This window comes from Drosophila subpulchrella, chromosome 2L (assembly GCF_014743375.2).
Source record: "Drosophila subpulchrella strain 33 F10 #4 breed RU33 chromosome 2L, RU_Dsub_v1.1 Primary Assembly, whole genome shotgun sequence".
NCBI classification, from domain to species: Eukaryota; Metazoa; Arthropoda; class Insecta; order Diptera; family Drosophilidae; genus Drosophila; species Drosophila subpulchrella.
Genome location: NC_050610.1, coordinates 12230291 through 12248554, shown reverse-complemented (window position 1 = coordinate 12248554; position 18264 = coordinate 12230291). Strand labels below are relative to the sequence as shown.

At 38.9% G+C, this 18264-nt stretch overlaps 3 protein-coding genes across 5 annotated transcripts in view; 1 reads left to right on the top strand and 2 right to left on the bottom strand.

Annotated features, from left to right (window-relative positions):
* The window catches only part of LOC119547873 (neural cell adhesion molecule 2), a 74508-nt gene extending 73214 nt beyond the window's left edge, over positions 1-1294 (bottom strand). Inside the window, exon 1 of the mRNA XM_037854909.1 lies at positions 889-1294. Within this exon, the coding sequence (XP_037710837.1) occupies positions 889-931 (43 nt within the window). The 5' untranslated portion in view covers positions 932-1294. The remainder of the gene's footprint in view (positions 1-888) is intronic.
* Positions 1295-2424: 1130 nt separating this feature from the next.
* On the top strand, positions 2425-4430 carry LOC119546902 (U2 small nuclear ribonucleoprotein auxiliary factor 35 kDa subunit-related protein 2). Of its 3 annotated transcripts, XM_037853526.1 has the most exons (5): positions 2425-2479; positions 2539-3357; positions 3699-3802; positions 3923-4079; positions 4137-4430. In XM_037853526.1, exons 1-5 carry the CDS (start codon positions 2466-2468, stop codon positions 4405-4407), a joined length of 1365 nt encoding a protein of 454 aa, XP_037709454.1. In that variant the 5' UTR covers positions 2425-2465; the 3' UTR covers positions 4408-4430. The 3 variants fall into 3 exon arrangements, with proteins under 3 accessions (XP_037709454.1, XP_037709455.1, XP_037709456.1); XM_037853527.1 differs by lacking the exon at positions 4137-4430 and having other exon boundaries at positions 3699-3830; positions 3953-4079; XM_037853528.1 differs by lacking the exon at positions 4137-4430 and having other exon boundaries at positions 3699-3859; positions 3923-4020.
* Positions 4431-4725: 295 nt separating this feature from the next.
* LOC119546903 lies at positions 4726-10554 on the bottom strand. The gene is made up of 3 exons (XM_037853529.1): positions 10447-10554; positions 8314-8446; positions 4726-5447 (listed from the first exon to the last, which is right to left on the bottom strand). The coding sequence occupies exons 2-3, from the start codon at positions 8444-8446 to the stop codon at positions 4885-4887; spliced, it is 696 nt and encodes a 231-aa protein (XP_037709457.1). The 5' UTR covers positions 10447-10554; the 3' UTR covers positions 4726-4884.
* Positions 10555-18264: the final 7710 nt, after the last annotated feature.

Sequence of the window (18264 nt, the reverse complement as noted above, 5' to 3'; positions counted from 1 at the left end):
ACAACAACCACATTATGAATAAAACTGAAGCTCGTAACTGTCTGCCGGCAAGCCAAGAAAATAAAAAAAACGCTGTCCATGAGACCGAAAATAAAACGCAGAACGTAACTCGGAAGAGGGCGCCCCTTCCCCCCAATCCCATTCACATTCCCCTCGGAAAAACCCTAGTGTTACCTCAACCAATGTCATACTGAAACCAAAAATGGGGTCAATACTCTTATTAAAGAAAATTAAACCAGCCTGGGATATGTCATTTAAAGGTTTTCCATACTTTCAGTTAAGTTTAGGTGTAGGCTTTGACCTAATAAAACCATAACTTGCCCATAAATATGTTCCAGAATCGCCAAATTACTTCCGACATTATATACTTTCTAAAACTTTATAATCATTTACTTAAAGATTAGATCGTAATTTTTCTAAACATTACACTTAATTCGTAACATATAGATCGCTTTCTTTGTTTAAAGACAGTGTAAGTCATACAAAAACACATCTTAGCGAGGTAAAGAAACTAGTGACGATCGCACCTTTAACATCAAAAGTGCCAATGTCATCTTATTTGAAGGAAATATATTTATATGATCTACTAAATAAGTACAATCTATAATTTTTAGTCATTTGGCTCACCGTAATACTATATGCCTATAAAGACAAAAAGCTGTACGATTTTGATAAAGCGATCGTCACTAGTTTTTGACCTTGTTAAGATATGTATTTGATTGATTATAGATAAGCGAAGACAGTATTTCAAAAACCTGTAAATACATTAAATCGTTTACTTATTTTTGACCTTCGAAAAGGTTATCAAAGTTGTCTAATCTATCGTTTAATGTATTTAAGACGTATATTTTTTTCCTCCCATTTTTCCCTGTGTAGGGACTCACTCACCTGTTAGTGCTGCCAAATTCAGTATAAATCCAATTAGTCGCATTGCGAGGACACCACAACGGCTATGAAATTCTATTATTACTATCAAATGGCCTTGTTGAAATTCCTGTGACCTGATTACACGTTCAAAGTGCCAGCGGCGTGAATTATTTCATTTATCTAATATCAAATTGTGCCGCGAGAACGAGAATTCCACATCAATTGTTTTGACTTAGTTTTGCAGTTACGGATATTTGTTGAGCACGGCGATCCGGCGGCAGAGCCGGAGTCCAAATTCCGGACTCGGATCCGAGTGCGAAAACAGAGAGTTTCCGAGACCCGCTTGGCCGGAGAGAGCAGAAAGCGAGGCTTTCTCTGGGGACACGAAGTGTAGGTGAACCAACGCGCACGAATTTTACTTTATCACTGAATTTGATTTTTTTTCGCGGCACTCGCGGATACAAAGTTGCAGCAACAAAGCTCAGCTCGAAAAGAGGGGAAAATTCTCTGGTGAAAATTCTCTATACTTTCTCTTTAATTTAAGCTTGTGGTGAAAGCTCGGGATAAACTCACCACACTACAGAATGCCATAACAATAAAATGCAACTCATGAAACTTGGTTTTATAACGTATAATAGATTATAGAAAAACGTTATAGATTGCATGTTATACGTAGCTTAAAAGCTTAAATGTTTTGCAAGCCTTGAAAGCTTTATACCACGCTATAGCAGGGCGAAATCGAACGGGGCGAAGAGAATTCAAACAAGGCGGAGCGAATTCGGGGCGAATTCACATTTGTATCACTCAGAGAAAATGTTTAGAAGGAATATTGCGACAAGAAAATTGGGTTTGGTTCTTAAAATACTTTTGTATTATTTTTTTGACGAGTCGGAGTTTCCATAACCTTGCAGCAAAACATACAAATTATGCAAATATACATAAAGTATATACAGGGGTGGTCAAAAGTATTTTCACAAAACAAAAGTTAAATATACTCATAATTAGAACTTACTTCTTGTTAACTTTGGCATCAATGGAAAGGTAATTTAAATGCCGTTTGAATGATACAATACATTAACCCATTCAGTACTTATTGAAAAGGACGAACTTGTGTAAACATCTACTTTTTAAACTTTTTTCCTCGACTTGAAAACTTAAATTTTTTGATGCAATAAGTTTCTTCAAATAAAAATAATAGTAACAGCAAAAAGAAATTTTCAAAAATCATTTTGTTTATTTTTTTAATAATTTTTTGAAGGTGACAATGTCGGAAAAAATTTGTATGAAAAAAAGAAATATATGGCTCAAATATGTACATGTTTCTAAACATTTTCAAAAAATCATAAAAAAATATAATAATAATAATATAATAATAATATATATATAAAAAAAAAACAATCCCTTTGTTGATTTTTAAAAATACTTGTACTTTATTAACAAAAAGCTTTCTTTTATGTATTTCAATTTGGTAGCTCCACCCTTTTTCTAAAATGTGGTATTTTTGGTATTTTTTAATATATCAAGTACGGTATTTGTTTATGAAACTCACAATTGCGTTCCAGCTGCTCTCTAAAATCCAATGTTTTGATTTTGCAAAAATGCCGGGAAAAAGGTAAATAACTAATTAATTACTTAATTATAATATAAAAATTGATGTTTATTAATGTACAGAGCGCGAAGGAAGTTAACCAAGAAGCAACAGAGGAAGAGGCGTCGCCAGAAACAGGCCAAGGAACGCGACAAACTGGAGGAGGAGGCGGAAAACCAGAGACTTTTGCAGCCGGAGTACCAGAAATGGCTGCAAAAACAGCGGGAAATGGAGGAATTTCAGCGCCTGGCCGAGGAAAGGGAGCGCCAGGATGCGGAGGAGTCCTGGCAGAAGCGGGAGGCCATTGCCCAGCGACAGTTCCAAATAGACGAGGCCAAAAGACGCCAGGAGCAGGAGGAAGTGGAGCGTTTGCAGCGGGAACAGGCCAAGGAACGGGCAGAACGGGAGGAAGCTCAGAGAAAACAGCGCGAGGAGGAGATCAGAAAGTCGGCCAAGGCTGCAGCCGAATTCGATGCCATGATGGAGAGCATGAACGAGTACCTGAACAACCCGCGACTGCAGAATCCCCCCAGTCACCTGCTACGGGTGATGGAAACCCATCCGGAGGAACGACCCTGCGAATTCTTCAGCCGCACCAATTTCTGCCGATACGGTCACGCCTGCACCTTCAACCACCGACGACCCATGCTGGCCAGGATCCTCCTCATCCGACACTTCTTCAGTCACTCCATGCTGCAGGGGCGACTGCCGCAAACCGAGTACTCCTCGGCGGAGGAGCACCTGGAACTGACCGAGCAGGATCTGCGCAGCGACTACGATGAGTTCTTTAACGATGCCGTCGAGGAGCTGGAGAAGTTTGGCACCATCGTCAACTTCCGAACGGTGCGCAATACCCTGGAACACCTCAGGGGACATGTCTTCGTGGAGTACACGAATGAGCGGTTTGTCTGGGAATTTTAATTATCATTATTATTAAATTAAGTAATTATGCAGTGTTAATTGCAGTTGTTTATATGCAAATAATTATAACATTGCATTTTTTCTATATGAAGCCTAGTTCCCAACATTTGCATTTAATTAATGTCATATAAATCATATACTTAAGTATTACCCGTTCTCAACAATTTGTAAATACTTCATTGTCTTAAGCTCACACTTTTTGCTTACTTTGTAAGTACTTGGCCTATAAATCTTTTATAACTAATCAAAAGATGTAACCTTTTTTTATTAAGCTAAAATTATTATTACATTTTCAAGATCTTTAAATTGTTTATAATTTCAGATCCGCTCTACGCGCTTTTACCAATCTTCAGGGGCGCTACTATGCTTCCAAGCGCCTGAACGTGGAGTTCTCCAACCTGAAGACCTGGCGTGGCGCAGTCTGCGGTACGTGAGCTGCATGCCAAGAAGACCCGTATCCTTTGACAAACCATAATTCACTCAGTTGAGAAACCCATATATTTATTTTAATTCCATTTTCTTTATCACAATCTGTGGCTTTTAAAGGTTTGTCCTTAACACGTAAATGTCCCAAAGGTAACGTCTGCGGATATCTGCACTTGTTTCGCAATCCAAACAACCTGTTCAACACGGAACTGGAGAACACATCGACTCCGAAAGGCGATCGACGCTCTAGCCAAACTCCAAAGGTCAAGACGCCCAGGTAGTACTTTAAACCATATTTTCTTTTAAACATTGTATTAATAAAACCCTATTTTAGTTGGGATGACCAGAACGAGCGTGGCAGGAACTGGCGCTGGTCAGAAAGCCCCGAAGTGGAGCTGGCCAACTCCAAAGACTTGGGCAACAGCTTTAAAAACTCTAACAAAAGACAAGATCTCAAATACCATCAGTCGGAATACCATTCCAGGTCAAGAAAACGATCAAATCGTAATGAGGGTTCTAAAAGAAACCGCAGCTCCTCAGATTCCTCCTATGACGATCACAGATCAAATAGATATCACAACTCCACAAACCCTCATCGCCAATAAAAACCAAGGTATTAATTAAGTTTTTTTTTTTATGGGATCTTTACAAAATTTTATTCAATCTCTTTGTGGGCAAAACATGAGTGTCTCTAACAAAATACTAAAGAGATTCCGAATTTCTTGCTTGGATGAAAGTCAGAGGGTCAGAGATACACTAGCAATTTAAGATTGCTTATAAATATTTAAAGTGCGATCTGAAAACGACTCAATTGATTACAACGGAATAGAATTCTACGCGTAAAATTGGCAGTTTCGAAACGAGAAGTGGAAAGTGAAAGTGCTGGTGGGGGTTTTGTGATGACAGTATTATAGGTGGTAAGGTAAGATCGGAAATTGTAAATTCTAAAGTCTATTTGTCTTGCTTTCTTCCGTTTTCGTCGTACACATACAAACAAAAATTATACAAAAACTCGTTTTAAGGAATATTATAATAAGTAGCTTTAAAATTAGGCAAACACAGCGAACGCCCAGCGAGCCGCTCTATAGACGGATTCCAGGATTCGTGGCCGCCACGTAGCGCAGCAGCTCCTCGTTGTCCTCGCAGATGACGGGCTTCTCATGGTAGCAGGCCACATCGTGCCAGGCGATGCCATCGTTGTACACGTTGTTCAGAACGGACAGACACTGCTCCTTGGTCTGGTTGATGTCGTACTCGGCGTTGTCGGGCTGTGGGCGCTTCTTGTGTCCGGTCTGCGACCAGGGGTTGTAGCCCCATCCCTGTGGAATGCGGTTGGTGGCCTGGATCTTCTCGCGAGTTGCGGACCAGAACCATCCATAGACGGTCTTGGGCTCCAGATCCGGACGGTTCTCGCAGCCGGCAAAGTCACAGATACGTCCGGCCGTCCAGATGTACGGCACATCGTTCTGCTGGATGACGCGGAAGATCAGGTTGTTCTTCTCTTGGGTCTCCAGGGCAACCAGGTCCATGCAGTACTCGCGGCACAGATTGCGGCCATCCAGCCAGTCGACCTTCTTGTTGGCCAGGGCGGGCACGTGGGAGGTTAGGAACATGTTTTTGCCGCGGTAGGAGAACTCCTTGGGACCTGTGGGTCAACAAAGAGAAAGTCGGTGAGTGGGGGTGTGGTTTGGGGGTTGCACTGGAAAAAATTTGGGTGTGTTTTTGATGTTCTACATGAAAATAATATTAAGTCCCCATGAATTAAGAATTCCAAGCATTTAATTTGTGCCGATTTATAAAATGTGGCCCTTCAAAATGGGGTCAACCGTCAAAAAAAACGGTTATTATATGTAGGTATCTAAAAAAAAAAATCGAAGTTTAAAACTAATCTAAAGTTGTTTACTATTGCTGAATTGCTACAATAGTCGACCCAAAGTTTCCCAAAATGCGACTTCTTTTTTATAAAAGCTATGAAATTTGTAATATTAAATTAAAGGCTTCTTTAAAAATAATTTTGTTTTTAAAAAAAATTTCAGGTTGAGACCTACAGATTCACTTGTTTATCCACATCCAGTAAACTCACTACATTAATTTAATTTAAACAAATTTCAAAATTTAAAAATCACAAGTATTTTTTTCCCAACGAAAATTCCTGATTAATGACTTGTTTTTGCAATATATTTTTCTCTGTGTGGGTGTGGCCAGTGGCAACCGGTTTTCCGCGCTGCTGCAGCCTCATCTTCATCTTCAGCTGGAGGCCCAGTGCAATGTCTCGGAGCCTGCCCCATGATGGGCACAAACGAAACCGAAAGCAAGTAGCGCCAAAAATAAGAGATATTTGTATATACGAGTGTATATAGCTGCCCCGGGCCTTACACAACTTCCCCGGTGGCAGCGTGTTACGCAATCTGCGCAATTTATGCAGCATGCTTCTTTTTGCGCCTGCCGCTTTCCTTTTGTCTTGGGTGTCAAAAGGTTTTCTGTTTATTTTTTGCTACTATTTTTTTTGTGATTTTTTGTCGGCTTGTTTGTTTGTCCGTCGAGGAACAATGGGAACCCCCCGCCTGACAACTCAACTCCATCATCCTCGAACTTGTTTCGCCTGAGCGAGCTGCCAGCTTCCATTTGATTAGCTGCCTCTTTGGAAGTCTTCGCAATGTGCGATATGTCCGCCCACCGGGACACGCCCTGAAAAAACAGAAAAAACAAAAAAACCCGCCTGTTGCCACAGTTGGCACGCGTCATTAGCCGCGCTTTAAGCCACTTTTGCAACTGCCCACTTGCCACGCCCCCCGTCGCCAATACTTCGCGTCAAATCAGCTTAAGTCCCCAACATAATGGCCTTATTTGCCATTGTTTGCACATTATTATTTATTTTGCTGCCGCTTTAGCTGTCGGCTTGCAATTTCCTCACATTTCTGGCCCTTTTGTGCGCGGGTCAAGGCGATCAGTATATATATTTATATCCCCAGCTACAAACCCATCTTGTCTGTATATTTTCCTAACCAAAACTTGCATAATTATCCCGGCGGTGCTGCTGCTGCATTCCCCGAGCTTGGCGATTGGCATCTTTCAGCAGTGACTTAGAAAAACCAAACCGTTTTCGAATGTTAATTATCGGGCGACTGCACGCCTGGGAGAGTTGTCTACAAAAGGTAATTAAGTCTGAATAGTTAATCAGGTGGCTTAACTATTGGGAGACAGACCTAAAAAAGTTGCGCTTGTATAACTGGAAATTTCTAAGAGATGAAAGATCTAAATCGCTGCCAACGGCACTGGCTCAAAAATAATAAAAAAAAAAAAAATAAAATAAAAAAACTGGATATGCAACTCTCGGTGACGCCCCAAAATTAAGTTGCATGTTTAACGGCTTTGGCTTAGTCGCAGAGTGTGTGTATTAGCCATAAGTATAAATTCGTGCCAGTGTGAGTGAGTTGGGGTTTGTCTAATTAGCAATAACTGCAAAGTGTTCATTAGTGTACCGGATATGCAGCGATGATGCTATTGTTCAGGCGTTTCACCCGCTTTAACCCGAACCCTGGGCCCTGATGCAATGTTCGTAATCTCAGGCGATGACTGGCAGCGGCAATCATCGGTGGAAGCGATCAGGAAAACCCACTTCAACTGGACTATTTACAGATTAACCCCTTTTGATTTTGCAATTAAGAGCTTAACTCTGGTTTGAGTAGAGGAATTATAATTGTTTTTGACAGGACAAATATTATATAGGCAGAAAATAGGCGGCTTCTTTCGGTTATATTTATATTTAAATATTTAAAAAACAAACCTTTTGTAAGGATTTAATGAAGGGCCTGATATAAAAAATAAACTTTACAAAAATGACCATTTTGTAAAATCCTCTTGATCTGACCTTTTTGAATTTTTTTGAATTTTTGAAGACGTAAAACCAGGTTTTTGATATAGTTTATATAAGGAATTTTCGGGAATCTTGATTCGACTACTTTGAATTTTTTCTATTTAAAAAAGGAAAGCAGGTCTTAAATAGTTTGGAAATCTAGCTATTTTTAAAAAATATTTGAAAAACATTTTCTACTGAAAAAAAGAAGTTAAAATCTTTCTAAATTAAACCTTTTGTAATATTTTGAAATCTGACTTTAAATCTAACAATTGCAGAAATTCTTTTTAATACTTTTTGATTTTGATAGTGGATTTAAAAATGTGAAAAATATATTTTTAGTTATTTGAAATTGTTTACGAAAAAGGCGAGCAAAGAAAGTGAGTTGAAATTATAAACCAGCATAAACTGGCGTTCACATCGGCGACCTTCAGCAAAAAACCCCTCGGCTGTTGTGGTTACACCCACACGTCTTGTTGCCAAACAATTTCAAGTGCAAACTTGGCAATCGCAGCGTTGAAGCAACCGCTTAATATTCTCGCCACATTCCACACTTTTACTTTTCGCCATTGGGGGAATGGATGGGTTTGAGTTTATGTTTGAGTTTGGGTTTTGGGGGGATAATGCAAATTGATGGGAAATGAGGAATACTTACGGCTGGCGCACTTGGCGGGCACGGGCAGTGAGAGGAAGCGACCCGGCTTGGTCGCTGTGGTTGTGGTGGTTCTGGCCGCATGGCTGCAGGCCATCACCACGCAGAAAGTCGCTATTGCCAGGGTGACTTTCATCTGGAAGCCAAAAAAAAAAGAAAAAGAAAAACAAAAATTGTTAATAAGTCACAATGCGATTTGGCAAGTAACAGGTACACCAATATAGATATGCAAATTGTTAACACGTTGTCATTAACATAAATTTGTACACGATTATCGGGCGATAAAGACGGCGCGCCCTTTTGTTCGCCACCTCGTTTCTCAGGCCCATATTGCGTATACGCAATTTCGTATAAATTTCGTATGTGTGGCCGTGCCAAAGATGTAAGCTGGTCGCTCTGCCGATGGTGCGAGATCGAGATCGCTTTTTATGTCAAGGATGCGCAACCGGTTGCCCCCGGCGGCCACTGACACAGTGCCACAGTGACTACCAAAGCGATGCCATCGAAGCGATCGACGACACTTGAGACTTTATTATTTTCATTTTCATTTTTATTGTGGCGCAGCCGATGGCAGCAGCAACGTGATCAGCATCGGCATCAGCTTTAGCATCAACATTGGCGTCAGCACATCACATTATTCATAAATAAAATTGTATTTAGCATCTGCAGCAAACATGTTGATTACACAAGCAGCATGGCCTGACCTTAACTGGTTTTATTGACTTTTTATCGCCTGCTTTTTTTTCTGTGTTTCCATAAGACACTGCGTGTCTTCGGCTAGAACCTTCCACGTCGGCTAGCATTTCAATTTGCGTTTAAAGCCTGTTTTCAATATCGTTTTTTTTTTCATTTCTTCCTCCTTATGCTAATGCAATTCGCATCGGATCGGATTAAATCCGATCGCAGCTTGAAATTGTTGCATATTAATTGGATTCGATCCGGGCGGCGATTGCGTGTCTGTGTGTGTGTTGTTTATCGCCAGTATTTATTTGATCGCCTGCTGTCCGCCGATTTGGCAACTATAAATCATTAAAGACCCACCGCTTATCAGCGGTCAGCGCCCAATTTGGTAACAATACATAATGAAAAGTGGATTTCGAAGTATTGATTTCATTTTCGACAGCGACATTTCCAAAGTGAAGAGTTCAAGCATTGGGAAATATGAACAAGCGTATGTATGTCTGTTTTCAGTGGCTACTTTATCATATTTGTTTGTTCATTTGCTGCGTTTTGTAACTTGTCCATCAGCGCTTTTGTCCATTTCTTGTTTCATGCATGTTAATCAATCAGCCGACGAGCTGATGAGGCATTTAATTATACTCCTACAGAGAGCTCAGTGCCCTTTGATGCCAGCGGGCAAATTACAGGCCAAGTGGGCTTTGTGCATTATCGACTGTTTCTCTTTTCGGGTTTTTCTTTCAAGGGGTTATGGGTGATGGAAAAGTTGTTGGGCACTATTGCGCAAACAATATTTTGTGGGAATATTTTTTTTTATAATAATTTGGTACATATTTGACGTATGTAAAATCGCAGAACAAAAGACTTGGGCATAAAACTCTTTCTGAGTGACAATTAAAAGACTTAGGCAACGAACTTTTTCTATGGAAGTTCTTAAACGAAAGACTTAGGCAACGAACTTTTTCTTTGCAAGTTCTTGAACGAAAGACTTAAGCAACGAACTTTTTCTTTACAAGTTCTTGAACGAAAGACTTAGGCAGCAAACTTTTTTTTTAAGTAAAGTCTCAAACGAAAGACTTAGGCAAAGAACTTTTTCTTTGCAAGTTCTTAAATGAAAGACTTAAGCAACGAACTGTTTTATGTAAGATCTCCAACGAAAGACTTAGGCAACGAACTCGTTTTCTAAGACTCTCCATCCGCTTTAGTTCTCTTCGATTCAGGTCTTGCAAGTTCTGAGCGGGACTTTTTTGTATATTTTCCATGGGATTTCGGATTTTTCAGGTTTCCATATCCTTGAACAGCTCACAGCACTCAATATTTTCTTTGTGTTGTACAATTTATGATTATGGTTTTTGACACATATTATGGCTTTGCACTTTTATGGGGTAGTCCTTCGATTGTCCGCACACAAATATAGCACACTGTATATATCCTTGGACGCGGAGCTCTGCTGCTTACCTTTGCTTCGCTATTTGGAATAACACTGCACAGCACGGTTTCTATACTGTAGTCGCCGAATTGTCCAAGCAGACAACCAGACGAGACCAGACGCAAACGAAAACAAAAGTCAGTTGGCAGCAGCAAACTGTTTTATAGTCGAAGTTCAGCTCTCTGCAGCTTTGAAAAGCTGCGACTGCGACGCCAGCGGCAACGTTGACCGCAACTTTTGCTGCAGCGAAGCTTTGGCAGCAGCAGCCATATAGCCATATATCCCATATAGCCATATAACAAAAATAAAACCAATAGCAACGAGATGAGCTGCTCAGAACATCTTTAGACAACGACAACTTTTGTCTATAAATATTTATGTGCGCCCCTCGTTCTCTTCTGTTTTTTTCGTTTTTTCTACCTTTTTCCAGTCCTCTTATTTATTTAGTTTTTATTTAAAGCAACTTCTCAATCTATTGTTCGGTCTAAAACTGTAGTTTGATAATTTTTATAGCCGCAGATCCATTAAGTAGTTGTTGTTCGAGTGCCAGGCACTAGAAACTCGAGCTCCGAGATTTTGTCTGTGTGTTTTTTTTGTTTTATTTATTTTTTTGTTATTTCGAAATGTTTTTATGCAAACACTTTTCGAACCGCCGCGCTGGCATCCATCTCCCCGGCCAGCTTCATATATCAATTTTTGATGAAGTGTTTGTCTTCTTTTTGTAGGCCTTGATCTTGAAAAGCCTTTCGAAATGCCATTAAAGACCGCCGATGATTTGGCTTCCGCGCTCCATGCGTTAAAATCAAAAGCCAAAAGCGGTTCGATGGGTTTTTCTTCGTTTCTTCTGCCATTTACAAACTCGGTTTCTGTTTCTGTTTCTGATTTTTAATTGCCATGTGAATGAACTGGCGGCGATTGGGGGAAAGGATCGACCATCACATATAATAACAACCCCCACACAACAAAAAAGATTCTATAGAGTGCTTGACGGTGCCAGCCGGATCTGAGTTTGTTCTTAAAAAGTTTTATGTCTGCTTTTTATTTTCGCTCATAAATATGCAAATTGATTGCTTGATTATGTAATTTATTTAGTGTGACTTTGAGAGTGAATCCCCCACCTCACCCTCTTTCTGGATACAAAATAAATAAAACCTTTTAAAATGCGTCATTTTAGATAAGAGAGCAAGTTCAAGTCGCTAATCTTGTTTAATTGTCATCATCAACTTGACATTTCAACTGGATTTAAGCCCTCTTTGACTCTTGTATAGCTCAAATGTTTAACCTGCCTGCTCTTTTGGCTTGTGGTTTTTTTTTCACTCTGTCATATTTCTGTTGGCTGCTAATTGACCATGAAGATGCTTTTTGGAGACGTTTGTTTGGGTGGCACTTTTGTTTGCCATTTAGTGCTGTGTTTAATAGCGAACTAATTTTGAAAGCGGATTCGAATGCGGTGGGGCCTACAAAAGGCGTGGTCGAGCTCCAATTCCCGCTTCTGTCTCACAGCATGGGACTTCCCCCCAATTCCTCTCCCTTGCATATTTTAATTAGCCTTATTAATAGAGCCACAGTCACTTGCCTTGGGGGCGCCATGTGCAAAAGGTTTGGGCCGTGAATTGTGTTGGCCCAACAGATTAACACTAGCATCAAATTAATTACATATTTAGCTGGCCAGTGCTAAGTTCATCTTGCAAAAAAAAATGTACAAAAAAATACCCGTCTGATTGGGAAACTTTCGGTTGGTGAACTGACACGAAGGTTGCTGACGGTGATCAAGGATGTGGCTTTTTAAGGAAGTGCAAAAGGCTTTTCCACGAAGAGATCACGAGAAGATCAAAGTTGGCAAAACGTTGAGTCACATGATTTTGGACCTGAAGTGTTATTTAATTAGTTTTATGACCGCCTAAAACAGCGATGTCTCCAAAGAAATATGGTCTTAAGTCATGTGACTTTTGGCCAATTAACATAATGCACTTAAGTGGCAAGTTATGGGTTAGAGATGCTATCAAGTCGAATTTATTGTTTATTTCCTTAAGTGACAACAAATATTAACAAAGCTATTAAGGAAGAAATTAAAATAATTGACACTAAAATTACACATTATCATAAAAATTAAATTAAATTAGTTGTTTATTTCTCAAAAAATATTATTAAAAATTATATTCCTAATAATAAGTAAATTGGCTTGTGTTTAATTCTTTAAAAATATAGTTGAACTACTAGGAGTTTTAAAACAAATAAACATTGAAATATGAACTTATTATAGTTAAATATTCGTTGAGTTAATAATAACATCTACGGGTATTATCTACAATTTAATATTTTGTTTTATAAACGGATGCATAATAAAAATTTATTTTATAACAAAGAAAAACATAAAATTTAAAACTTCACTTCTAATTACTGCTTATCTTTCTGTGGGATCAGTATTCAAAATATTCTTAAATATTCCCCTAAAAACATTTTAACACCTCATTGTTTGATATTCTGAAGGCGAGTCTTTTATGTTCTCGACGCTTCTAGATGCTTGCAACATCCGCAGTTCCCAGTTGATGTTTTTTGCCCTGGACATTGTTGCATCCGCTGTGTCGATGATCTTGTTTCCTTTCCACTTGTTGCACATTTTCGCCCTTGAATTTCGGGTTTTTTCTGTTTTCAGTTGCCTGCACTTCCTGCGACTGACCTTGTGGGGTTCAAAAGCCGCTGTAAACCGACAATCGACAGGCTTACAAAAAAAAAAAAAACTGTTCTGGGTAAATGGGCTTAATCATCGCTAGATGATGATTTGCTATTCACGCAGATTGCTAATACGCAGCGTGAGCCCGTCGATCAGATTGACAGTTTTATGCGATGTTTGACCTTCGGTGGGTGAGCTGAAACATAAAACCTTTTGCAACTACAATAGGCAAGGGGCCCAGATGTTGCCTGCCGCATTTCCATAATAAATAGCAAAAAAACATCAAAAGATGTTCGACACAAAGCCAGACTTTAAACCAATTCAGATTGCCCTGAGCACGGAAGCACACCCGTCGACAGCTCGAGCAGATCTCAATCCGCATTGGAATCTGAATCCAAATCTGAATCTGCTTCGGATACAGATACAGCGCAGCTTCCGCTTCAATGCGATGCGTTCCGAGCGAAAAGCAAACAATATATCCACACAATCAAGATGCAAATTGTTGAAACAACAATGGCACAGCCAGCTCAAATAGCGAACAAAAATAATCCATCTATTTAGACAAACAGAAACAAAGAATGGCCAGTCGAGTGACCTTAGCTCGAATTATGGGATTCGATTGGATTTGGGACTTTGTTTTGAATTAAACTATGGTTTTCCTGCGGTTATCTGTGATTGGCCACATAGAAATTCTATCATTAACATTGGGGCATCAACCAACTCGTCTGGGGAATGCGTGAAGGTTGCCAAGCGTAATTGCAACTTGTTTTTTTTAACGGCCAAGAAGCTTGGCCGCGGCAAATCGTACAAAATCAAAAAAAAAAAAAGTGAAAAAAAATAAACGATGGAACAAAATACTTTTTAAATGGTTTTGCCCGATCGGCAGATGAGAAGTGTTGCCAAATTTGACCCCAAGAGGCCGAAGCTTGTTCATTTACACATTAGTTGAAATTTAAATGCTGTGTTTGCGTTGGCTGTTTTTGGCCGAGAGTGGGGCTGCTTTTGTCGCACCACACGAAAAGTGATTGGCAACAAATTAATCAAGACCTTGCCAAGTCTCGAGCCAACTTTAAAAACTTCAGTCAACAGCAGCATCCAAAGCAGTCATGAAACCTTTTATTCAAACGCTAAACTAAGTGTGAAACTAAGAAGAAGAACGAATCCCCATACCCCATACCCATACCCCCAAAAAGTATGGATTACGCAATAAGCGAATCATAAAAAATATCAAAATGATTGATGTCTGCAATTTAGCGCATCTGTGTAAAATGTGAAGACGAAAAACGGTCTCTGTTCGTTGTGACACAAAAGAATTAAGTGCCCGGGCGCATTTTAAATTCGTCACGGAAAACGTGACAAAAATTTTCCATATGCGAAAAAAATAAAGGAAAAATTAAAGAAGAAACACCGGCAAACAAACGAAACGAAACGAAACGAAGAGATGATTGCGAAAATTCACAGTACGGCACAGTACAGCAAACTTTGACACACATTTCGCGCACACACTGCCAAGAATCTTTGTATCTTATGAATGAGAGTCTCCGGTTCAGGGCCCCGCCCCCCAACGGCCCCTTCCGCCCACATATCTAGTTATATTAAATACTGCTGCCGCTGAAGAAGAAGACAATGCAACATAAACAACAACCAGCGGGCTAATTGCACAAGAGGCAGACAGACTCTTGCAGTGGTTCGTTTAGAATCGCCATTTGTCTAATCAGCGCCATAAATCTGACAAATTATATAAACGCTGAAAAGAGGGTGTGTGCGGAATCATAGTCGCAGTCATTGGGTATAGTCAACCCAGACCAGACAGTCAGGGGCAGATGCGGATGTCTGATTCCATAGAATTTCCATTTTCATTTCCATTTCCACCCCATCCTATCCCATCGCTAAACATCGCCTCCCATCGCCGGTGAATATGCAATGGCAATAGCTCAACTTTGCATAATTTGTGTGTGTGTTTTACATTCAGTTTTTCATATTTTTTCTTGCTGTAATTTTTACATCATCATCCACCTATGTATCCGTCCGTTGGCAGGCGCACTGGAAAAAATATCAACCATAAGCCACAGGAATTCGGAATATTTTTTAAATATTTATTTTACCCTAAAAGCTTACTAAAATGCTAACTTTCCATAAAAACTTTAGTTTCCAATCGTTACAAAAATACATTTTCTTTTTTATTTTCATTTATTAAAGCCTTGCTTATAACTTTTTAAATTTAATTATTATTATTATCATGTTATTTATATTTGAAATTCTAAAATGTTTTCACTTAAAATTAATTATATATAAAAAAATATTTTTAAAATGTAATTATAAATTTCAATTTAGAATTTGTCATTCAAAAATGTTTGTACAAAAATGTATTTTTTAAATGTAAACGAAATTTTAAATTTAAACACAATGTCTTCCCATTTAGCGCAATTGTTTTTCCGAGTGCCTCAATCGTCGTGGAGGAAGTTGCATATTTATAAGGCAAAAGTTAATTTTTGTTTGCCAGCCGGGGTGTCATGCTTATGAAATCAATTGAACATATGTTCCAAGCGGCCAGCGCATGCTGTAGTCATAAATCAGAAGCGCTTAGTCAGACAGTTTTCCGCAGGTTGGCCGCTGAAACAGATGAGAACCGCCAAAACAAAACTCTTAGGCAACGAACGCGAACTTTTCCCTAGTAATCTACAATTGGTTTAATTTGCTGCGCCATTGTGAGCCTTCGTTTAGCTCTTGTATTGTATCTCAATTGTGTTTCAACATGATTCTTTTAAAAAATGCTCAACTAGTTCAGCAATCAAATGACTTTATTGTGGAATTCGATTCATCCATTTAACGATTCCATTGTTGGAGATTTTAAGTCATTTATGGACGCCCTAAAGCGATTATATGTTAATTTAAATGACTCAAGCGCTTTTTTGTTGAGAATTCATTTGAAAAGCTGATTGAAGCTTGGGATTTATTCCTTATCTTTTGTTTTATGGGTTCTTATAAGAAAATGAGATAGCTTTAAAATTGGGAATTATTTTCTAAGTCTATTCTGTTTGGCAACATGAACACACAAAATTAACTGTTTATTATTTGTGTTTTTTTGTAAACTATTATACAAATTTAATTCTGTTTAAAGGTTGATTGCTTAAGATATTGAATTTCAGCACACAAAAAAATTTCAGGTACTCTTGTTTTCAATTAAGGGCATCATGCAATTTGAACCCTGGCAAAAACATGGCATGCCCAAGAAAAAATAATGCAAACCGATGAACCTTTTTTCGTGCTGCAACTCGGGCTGTTGCAACGCACTTGTTGCAGCCACAAACTCAACCTCACCCCACCTAACCCCAGCAACGGGCCAAAAAGCAACTTGCGTTGTGTAAAGTTCATGGGTCGCCGGTTATTTTGTTGCTGATGTTTCTGATGAGGCTGCTGTGCTTTTTTGAGGGGGGCTGTGCAGTTCGCCTAACAGTTTCAGGGTTGGCTGGTTTTTTTTTTTAATTTTTTTAATTTTTCTGATCGTTTGCTGGCTGTTTCTTTAGTCATCAACACACAAGCCACAACTGCGTTGGGGGCGACCTCATCTGTCAGCAGAATTAGAAGCAACATCGGCAGCGGGAACACAGCCGTTTGTCAGATCTTGTCACATGTCTGCCAACGCACTGCCCTCCACCTCCACTTGAAAAACACCCCATCTCCTGCTCCCCATCCTCCCGTGAGAAGCTGGAGATGCGTGCCAAGTCAACTCAAATTGTTATTACATTTTGAAAAATCAAAAACAAAACAGAAAAACAACCACCTGTCCAACTTGTTGTTAGGCTGCGGTCAAACAAGTGCACTTTAGAAATTGTTCATAAATCATAAACACCAATGGGGAGACCGAGAAACGAGCCAGTTTGAAATGTAAAACGTTGAAGAAGTGCTAAGTGCATTCCGCGAAGTCATTAACAATATTTTTATTGTTTACAATAATGTACACAGATAATGTTAAGCGCACACAGAATTAACCATGTGCGTATGGCTTTTGATCTGCCCGATTTTGGCACCAGTTCAAGGATAATGGCACACTAAAAAAAATTGTGCTAACTGGATATATATTTAGCTTAAAGCCAAAAGAAGGTTTACTTTAACTATGTTAAATAGTATTCTTTTTTTTCTATGATTAAAGTAAACATTTTTTTAAGACTTGATCTCTCTCCGATGATATCAAACAGTTCAAGGGTAAATAAATTCCCAAATTTTTGATATATAACTTAAAAAGAAGGTTCCATTTGATCTTAAAAAATGAGCATCTTAAAAGTTTCAAATTTAAGTTAACATTCCTCTTGGATTAACTATGCCCGATTTTGTTATTGGTTCAGGGCCAATAGTACACTCATAAAAATTGAGCCCTACATTTAAATATTTAACTTATAATCTAAGAATAATACTTCAATAAATAATAATAGAACCATATCTCAACAAAAATTAGACAAAAAATATGCAAATTTTTTGTCAATATTCTAAATTGCCTTTAAACCAAAATTAAAATGTTGATATTTTTAAAAAGAAATTAAAGTTCACCCCAAAAAACAAGATTGGCTACGGTAAATTTTTATCTGAATAAAATTATAGTTCCAAATATCAAAAAATTAATATTATATGCTTAGTTCATATTTTCCTATCAGAAATTTCAATTTTCATTAATTTTTATTCTAATTTCTAAATTTGTTCGTAAATTAATGTTAGTGAAAATGCCGAATTGTTGACAAAATTATGGTAAATTAGCCTTTGTTTTTTTATAAGTGCACAAATCTTGCCATCTAGATTTATGTGACAAGGGAAAGGCTTCTAGTTATTTTGTTTTTTGTCGACCCCCAAGAACATCTTCGGCGGCTAAATGGACATGGATATTAATTAATCCACGGCGACTCGTGCCAAGCGGCGACCACATTGGGCCACAATCTCGCATCAGCCAAACTGCTCTTAACAGTTTAGCGGCTCCGGCGAAAAAAGCCAAGAAAACAAAAAAACAACAGTGGATGTGGATGTGGATGATGATACCAGTTTGCCTCAACCTTGAGCGGATCGACAACAACATTTGCGTACCCAGCGCGAGGTACGAGATACGAGACGCGAGGTACGAGATACAAGATACGAGTTACCAGTACCATGAAGAGCACTTCTTGAGTCGCGGCAACTTTGTTGT

What these genes read in the sequence shown, in the direction of transcription:
- LOC119546903 (XM_037853529.1), bottom strand. Translation starts at nt 8,446, where the DNA reads ATGAAAGTCACCCTGGCAATAGCGACTTTCTGCGTGGTGATGGCCTGC. An exon ending in GCCCGCCAAGTGCGCCAGCC is followed by an intron (nt 5,448 to 8,313) that starts GTAAGTATTCCT and finishes GTTGACCCACAG; the next exon opens with GTCCCAAGGAGTTCTCCTAC.
- LOC119546902 (XM_037853526.1), top strand. An exon ending in CTGGCGTGGCGCAGTCTGCG is followed by an intron (nt 3,803 to 3,922) that starts GTACGTGAGCTG and finishes TGGCTTTTAAAG; the next exon opens with GTTTGTCCTTAACACGTAAA. An exon ending in CCAAAGGTCAAGACGCCCAG is followed by an intron (nt 4,080 to 4,136) that starts GTAGTACTTTAA and finishes ACCCTATTTTAG; the next exon opens with TTGGGATGACCAGAACGAGC.